Genomic DNA, 8,464 nt, shown 5'->3' on the forward strand with positions numbered 1-8,464 from the left:
ATGGAAGCAACCTAAGTGTCCATCGACAGATGAATGGATAAAGAAGATGTGGCACATATATACGATGGAATATTACTCAGCCATAAAAAGAAATGAAATTGAGTTATTTGTAGTGAGGTGGATGGACCTAGAGTCCGTCATACAGAGTGAAGTAAGTCAGAAAGAGAAAAACAAATACTGTATGCTAACACACATATATGGAATCTAAAAAAAAAAACATGGTTCTGAAGAACCTAGGGGCAGGATAGGAATCATAGACATAGAGAATGGACTTGAGGACACGGGGAGGGGGAAGGGTAAACTGAGACAAAGTCAGAGATTGGCATTGACATATATACACTACCAAATGTCAAATAGATAGCTAGTGGGAAGCAGCTGCATAGCACAGGGAGATCAGCTCAGTGCTTTGTGACCACCAAGAGGGGTGGGATAGGGAGGGTGGGAGGGAGATACAAGAGGGAGGGGATATGAGGATATATGTATACGTATAGCTGATTCACTTTGTTATACAAGCAACTAACACAACAATGTAAAGCAATTATACTCCAATAAAGATGTTTAAAAAATTAAAAAATAAAAAACATAGGTGATGTACAAATACACATACATATAAATGTATGTCAATATATACTTTCTGGCTATAATTATGTACAATCAAATATACATAGGAAAAGAAATTTTTAAAAGTAGATGAGTACAATAAAATGCTAAGAGTGGTAATGAATGATATAATTTCTTCTAAGCTTCTATATTTTACAAATTTGCTATGAAAACAGACATTAATCTGCACATAGAAAAACACACTTTATTTTCAAGAAATAAAACTTTCATAGGGTCAGATTTTTTTGTAGTAATATCAGAATTCAACCATGCCAACATTTCATAGAACTTTCATTTGGCTAAAAGCAGAGTATCCACTATAGCATTACTACACAAAGGAGGTTACGTACTTATTTACTACATGAGAAATGAAAAATGGGAAGTGGGCCTAATTTATACCAGGAAAGATTAAAAACTAAAGCACTTTCTGTTGAATAAAAATAGCAGGGGGCTGGGCTGGCTAGCTGATCTTCAGGGCTACCATCCAGTGAACTGACACAAAGTAAAGACATTCCCATAGTTGTTCCTCTCAGGATTTTAGTAAAATTGCATGACCATTGATTAGCAATATTTAAGGCTTTTAGAAATCAAAACACACAGCTTTACTATGCAAGACCCTGAGCAAAAAAGTATATGTGTAATTACTGAATATATGTTCAGTAATTTGACCTTGAATTTAAAGTAGTATTTAGGACTGAAACTTACTGTTGCTTTTGTCAGTGTGAACAGAGCTTGGATAATATAAATCTCCCCCAAATGTCAGCATGTGATTTATACACATGGCTCATAATCCCATACATTATTACTCTGGGATATCCTTCGGCAAGATATGAGTTGGGAGATAGGATTTATTCTCAGTCTGGTTCATTAAGAGGAAAATATATGTGCAAGGAAAGGATCAAATCTTTTTTCTATCAAAATTACTGTCTTCAACTATAAACATATATTAATTATTTAGTATATTTCAGGTAACTGGTTACTAAAAGATAAAAGGCCGTATTTGCTCTACAAAAATAAAGAAATGAAAAATAAACCAAAAAAATCTTTCCTATCTAGTTTTGAAGATGACACACACAGTAAAACACAGGGAATACAAGGGAATATGTGGTACGATCAAAGAGGTGCAGTTCTCAGACCTACTTGAGAATGGACTTGAGGATATGGGGAGGGGGAAGGGTAAGCTGTGACAAAGCGAGAGAGAGGCATGGACATATATACACTACCAAACGTAAGGTAGATAGCTAGTGGGAAGCAGCCGCATAGCACAGGGAGATCAGCTCGGTGCTTTGTGACCGCCTGGAGGGGTGGGATAGGGAGGGTGGGAGGGAGGGAGACGCAAGAGGGAAGGGATGTGGGAACATATGTATATGTATGACTGATTCACTTTGTTATAAAGCAGAAACTAAAAAAAAAAAAAAAAAAAAGAGGTGCAGTTCTGTTGGGGCAGAGCTTATGGCTGGGGGAGCTCTGATGAGCGGGGGAGAAACAAAGTGAGCCTCCCTGGAAGGAAGGATGAGGGTTGGGTAAGCGATGAGACACGAGGGGACTCCAGGAAGGTCCTTGAATGAACAAGTTACAGACACAGAACATGGGCCATGTTTAGAAGGCAGTGTAGAGACCAACTAGGCTATAGCGACTGATGCAGGTAGGGGAGAGAGAGATTGGGGAAATTAGGGAACAGTCCCGTCATGGAGGGAATTCCACACTTAACTAAAAATTCCGATTTTGTCCTACAGTACAGTAGTTACCATCTCATGCTCTGGAGTCAGACAAAGGTTTGAATCCCAGCGCCACCATTTAAGTTGCCACGTGACCTTAGGCACATTAATTACGTTTTTTTCCTTTACTTTTTCTCTTCCTTCTTTCCTTCCTTCCTTCTCTCCTCCCTTCCTTCTTTTTTTTTCAAGTTTGACTTCACTTATTTTAACTTTTCATTACGAAAAATTTCAAAGATATGTACAAGTGAACTGTGCAATACATCCCATGTACCCATTGTTCCCCTTCAATAACCTTCGATATCTGACCTCCCTTCTTTCATCTACACCCTTCCCACTTCCTCCCCACTATCCTCCTTACCTATAGCACTAGGCCTGATGTGATTAAGCATCTGGGGAAACTCTATGTGTGGCGCCTGTTTAAGGAGTCCCTGCAGGTGGGAAGAGTTAGGAAAGGATACCCAAGGAGGACCCATGTGAAAGCAGCATTTCCCTTAGGTTGGAGATACTGGGGTCCCAAGCTGTGTCTCATGCTTCAAAGGGCCTGCTCCCACCTGCCTCTGGCGTCTCCCCTGCCCACACAGAAAGGGGTCCCAAGGAAATGTGCAAATCCAAAGTCTGTGCCTCCTTCAACAGGCCTGGTTCCTGGACCCCCGGAATTCCCTGCCTAAATGGCTTGAGGTCACTACCAGGACATGCTCTACCCTGTATGTGCACCACTAGGCACTGGCAAGGTGACTGGTTGAGAGGTGGATGTGGGCAGGGCTTGGACCTGTGGGCTGAGTCCACGCACACATGTGGAGGCCCCTCAGCACGCTGACTGCGAGAGGAGAGGCAGAAAGAAAGGCCTTGTTTCTGCAGACCAAGAGCTCTCGTCCGGAGATCCATTCTTGCTCCCATGCCCCCAGACAATAAGGGCGGCGCTTTAAAAGTGAGGAACGTCTATAATTTTCCTCAACGTTCTTGAGTTTAAATTTATGCTACTGATGCCCTTTGTCAGGTCAGCCCCTAGGACTGCCAAAGACCCAGATGAGCAGTGTCTGACTAACTGGAAGAATGGAATAAAAGGTCACACGTGAAACAAGGAAGTTGGCCAATACAGTTGTCATCAGAAGAACAGAGTTGTGTTAAACCAGGAGGCCAGGGCAGACCAACATTTCCTTGGTAAACAGATCTTTTCAAGGGCTTTCTCTATTAGAGAGTCAAAACCCTATAGTGTTTAAAAAAACAAAACAAAACAAACAAACCTGTGGATGCTTCTGTACCTGTGTACAAAACAGAATTATTGTTTAAGCACATATTTCGTTTTGGAAGAAGGAAAGTGCTACAAGTACTACCTATCACATCCTAGAATTTAGCCATTAAAGTACAAGGATGGTGCAGGGGAAGAGTGTGCTATATGTCTTAACAGGCATATACCTAAAGAAAAAAAGTAGAAAAGGCAAAGTAGGGCAGCCCAAAACAGCAATTAGGATTTTTCATTCTTGAGTGGATAATGTGTAGTTTCATTTAAATAGGAACACAATCTTCATTAACTTAATCTGTAAAAGCGGTAACTCCAACTCCCAGCTATTGCCCGAGTAAGGCATTTTTAGACATATCATTGCTACTTCGAAATTAAAAGTGAATCAGTCCTGTGGAGTTAATTACCAGTAAATACAACCTGAAGTAGGTCTCCCACATGGCACTGAACCAACATAAGGTGTTCTCAGTGTTAGCCAGAAACACTGCAATGTATCAGATACATGAAAAGCTAAGTTTATAGGCTTGGCAACCGTTTATAGGAACAGCGGGAAAAATCATTAGTAGCATCCACAGTGAGAAACATGGATAAAGGCCTAATTAAAAGAAGACCTTTTTGATAGAGGTTTAGACAAGCATCCCCCAGCGCCCCCCCCCAAAAAAAATTCAGCTCTCTGTTGTTGCAGCCTATTTCCCGAATCAGTTATACTTACAAAAAGGAAATTACACCTATTTCTTTTCAATGCTGTCATATGGATCCTATTTAGTTATAAAAGGTAGAAATAATTTTAGAAACTAAAAGTAAAATTAAATAAAGCCAGAACAAAGAAATTACTTTCATCACCAATGCTTTGGGATACAGTGTCATCTGCTTCAGCGTTCTCGATGAGGTATGCAAGAAGATCAGAGACCGAAGAAAAAAACTCGGAGGAATAGTTGTCTGAACTTTAATTAAATATTTGAATCAAGAAAAATGGGAACAGATGAAACCTTAGTAAGAGAGAAATGGTGCATGCACAAAGGGGATAGATTAATAAAATGACTGCTGATCTATTATTGATTATAAACACATTTGTTTTGTTTTGTTTTTCTACAAACATGTCAAAGTTTCCTGCAACTCCCATAATTATTCAAACGCACAAGTGTTCCCACTATCCTGGCTTACAAATGTCCAGGAGGCCAACAAAGCAAGCTGTTATGGTTCCTGAATTACACAGTTAATTGAGGCTGTTCAGCCCCAGATTTGATGTAGTGAACAGTCAGATTGCTGATAGCTGAGTATCTTATTACTTTACTCTCATTTTTATTTTCTAAAGTGATTTCACACAATTTTGCATTTCAAATATTTCTAAATAAATTTAGTAAACCAGAGATGAAAATGGCAAGCCTCAAATCATATGTTTTAGAACAGATTCCCATTTGAACTGTTCATTTTATATAACCGAGTTTATTACACCTTCTTTAACAGATATGATATTAATGGTACGTGTCATGGTAATACATAAAAAACACTGTTACTTTCTAATGTGTGACTTGTCTAAACTCTAAAAAGAGCACAGTTGGCTTTGCAGAGCCAAAGCATATTATTGATCCATCTTGACTATGGTTCATTTGTAAGATAAAGTCCCACCTAGGAGTCTTCTCATAAATTGGGTCAAGACAAGAAGAACTCTAGGTAGCCAGAGGTGTCTCTGTGTCTCTTTTCAAATAATTGATGGTCACTTCTTCTGGTGTGTGGAAGAAGTAAAATGTCCTTGTCAAATGGGTATTGCTTTAGTACCACATGCCCAATAAGTTCTAGCATCTAGGAGAGCATGCAATAGAGGTTAATATTAGCTATGCAGTCATGGTATTATTAGTGTTTAATTATATCATGTGCATTGAGATATTTTAAATGTTAACGAGAAAACAGAAGGACTTATTCTCCTTAGCAACCATTAGAGTACAGAATGTTCACAGCTGCAATCACACTCATAAGGCAGGTAAATTGATGACAAAATGAGGGTAGCAACTAATGTGCATGCTATAGAAAACCTGAAAGTGGTACCTAAAATAGATAGCCCCCTTATGTTTTCCAAAATTCCTTAGCTGGCTCAGACCATCAATCAGCACAATGGAAATCTGTCACTTTAACACTCAATGCCGATTTTCAGTCTTAGAAGTGCAAAGGGGGTGGGGGTGTAAAATAATAAATCTGGGGTTTTTCCCCCTCACTGGCTAAGATGCTATCTCATTCGGGAATGATTTTACTTTATAAAAACCCTTTTAAAAATAAAGGGCTTAAGGTCTTAATGGCAACTCATACTGGTGTGCACATCTGTGGCTTCATTCTTCAGGTTAATATACAAAGGCTAAATTATAGCAGAAGCATCATCGAAGGTAGGTTACTTTCTAAAATGCTTCATAAATATTATTTCCTTCAATATTATTTCCTTTGGCTCATGCACACTCAACGCACTTCATATATATTATAAGATGATGAAGGTGGGAATGGTAATTATGTTATCAAAGCTGTTTTTCCAAAACAGTGTTGAAAGAAATTAACCGGTTCTTTCAAAATGTCAGTGTGCAAGTTCCTGAAGTTTCCCGGTGTTCTGACTTTAGGATTTCTCCAAAACACGCAAACAAAGGGTAAAAATCAGGTGGCCATCGAAAATGACTTCGCGGACCCCATGTATATGGAAACCTCGGTTCAGGTATCCCACTGGGGTCGAAGACGAAATCTTCGCACCGATATATTATTGAGCTTCACCCGCAGGAGTCTTCGTTCAGGCAGGGGATGCTTTCCAAGATCAGGAGTCGGTGGTGCCCAAGAGCAATGGAAGCTGCGAATCTCCGCTTCCCGCCTGCCCTGCCCGGGTCACCAGTGCTGGCCTGCGGCGCGAGTGCCCAGCTGTGCCTGGGACACCGCAGGCATAGCCGTGGCGGCGGCGGCAGCGGCCGCCGCGTCGCCGACGCCGGGCAGGACGGAGCGCACGGAGCGGCGGAACTCCTCGTTCCTCCACGTGTAGAGCAGAGGGTTGAGCGCGGACAGAGCGCAGCACAGGAGCCAGCTGGCCGCCTGTACACCCCAGGGCACGGGCAGCGAGAAGCCGCTGGCCAGGCTCACCCACACCAGCGGCTGCGTGGCCAGCAAGAAGACGCAGCAGAGCAGCAGCACCGACAGGCCGCTGAGACGCCGCTGCGCCCGCCGCGGGTGCAGCGCTGGGGGCAGGGGCTGGGCCTGAGCCGGGTGCGCGGCACCACCCGGGCCTGGCGCGTGAGGGGCGCCCGGGAAGGCGGCGGCGGCGGCGCAGCCGGGCAGCTGGTGCAGCAGGTGGAAGTTGAGGACGCTGACCCGCTTGACGCTGACGCGCACGCGGCGCACGATGCCCAGGTAGCAGTGCAGCAGCAGCGCCGTCTGCGCCAGCAGCGCCGCGGCGGCCAGCAGCGCCGGGTAGTGGACGCGCGGGGGCGCGGCGCCGGGACGCGGCGCCCAGGGCGGGAGCAGCAGCACGAGGCCCAGGGCGAGTGCCCAGGACAGTGCCAGCATGCCCGCCGTGTGGCGCCGCTGGTACAGCGCCTGGTAGGTGGCGGGCGCCCGGGTGATGAGCAGATAGCGGTTCAGGGCCACCAGGCAGTGAGACAAGAGGGACACGGTGAGCCCGAGGCCCAGCAGCCCGCCCCGCAGCAGGCGGTAGCTCCCCCCGGCGCCGTCCCAGTCCCCCGGGGGCTCCGCGGAGCCAGCGGGCAGGAGCCCGAGCACCGCCTCCTGCGGCATCCAGAGGGCGCAGACGCTGAGGTCGGCGGCACAGCCGTTCACGATGAAGGCGTTGCTGGTAGTCTGCAGCTTTCGGAAGGACGACACGAGATAGATGACCATGCCGTTGGCCAGCGTGCCCCCGATGGCCAGGCCTGAGTACAGGAGGGACACGGGGATGCGCCGGCCCGCCCACGACTCCTCTTCCTCGCAGAGCAGCAACAGCGATCCCCCGGTGGCGGAGGAAGTGGACGTGGAAGAGTTGGTCATTCTGGCCAACTCTTCACACCTCTCTGGTTAGCGTCGGCTTCTCGCAGCGCGGCGCATCCTGACACCCGCCTGCAGAGAGGGTAGAGACATCCCTTCAGCCCTCTGCCACCGACACAAAAGGCTGAAGCAGAATAATGGGCTGGGGGAGGGGGAGAGAGGGAGCTCTAGGAGAACGGGGGTGGCAAACGACAGGTGCCTGCCTGGGAAATGTCTCTAGTGCCAGGTGAAGGGCCTCTTTACATTCAGCAAGCACCAGGGAAGCCCTAGGACAGAGCAATACAGAGAACAGTTTCCTCTTCTCCCCCTAAACACACACATAGACACACACACGGGAATGGCAGATGGAGCCCCCATTTTCCAGGAGAAAGCAGAGATATCCCACCTGGGAAAAATACCAGGGGAAAGGGGTTGGGGGCATCTTACTTTTGGGCTGGTCCTTAGCTGGCAGTAGCAGAGGGAGGGATGCCAGGAAATACCTCCTCAGCAGCAGCATCTGTGTTCCCGAAATCAATAGGAGAAGCTCATCTGGGATCAGTGCCAGGAGCCAAGTGCCTCCTTCTCCAATGCAGCCTCCACACACATGGCCCTAGGCAGAAACCAGCAGCTGCAGGGAGACTTCTCAGCTGGCAGCAGGGCTGGAGAAAGTGAAGTGGCAGGCTGCAAACCCAGGCAGGTGGGCAGGTAGTCAGGCGGCGGCAGCAAGGATGCTTGGCTGCAAAAGCAGAAGCTCAGCTCAAGAGGAGAGCAAGCACCCCGTGCTCAGAAGCAAGAGTGGTGGCTGATGAGGGGAACCCACTCGAAGCGCTCTTCTGCTCAGTTATACATCACGCAGGGAAAAGGCAGCCTTTCCACACTTGCATGAATTATTCAATAGCTTCTAACTTGTGAAAGGGAAGAA

General features: G+C 45.9%; 1 protein-coding gene across 1 annotated transcript; it reads right to left on the reverse strand.

Annotated features, from left to right (window-relative positions):
- Positions 1–6,417: 6,417 nt before the first annotated feature.
- Positions 6,418–8,028, reverse strand: GPR88 (G protein-coupled receptor 88; the record flags this gene model as incomplete). Its single annotated transcript, XM_081225392.1, has 2 exons — positions 7,990–8,028; positions 6,418–7,640 (listed from the first exon to the last, which is right to left on the reverse strand). The coding sequence occupies exon 2, from the start codon at positions 7,564–7,566 to the stop codon at positions 6,418–6,420; it is 1,149 nt and encodes a 382-aa protein (XP_081081518.1). The 5' UTR covers positions 7,567–7,640; positions 7,990–8,028.
- Between the last annotated feature and the right edge of the window lie 436 nt (positions 8,029–8,464).

Source organism: Mesoplodon bidens (assembly GCF_964165515.1).
Source record: "Mesoplodon bidens genome assembly, chromosome: 2".
NCBI classification, from domain to species: Eukaryota; Metazoa; Chordata; class Mammalia; order Artiodactyla; family Ziphiidae; genus Mesoplodon; species Mesoplodon bidens.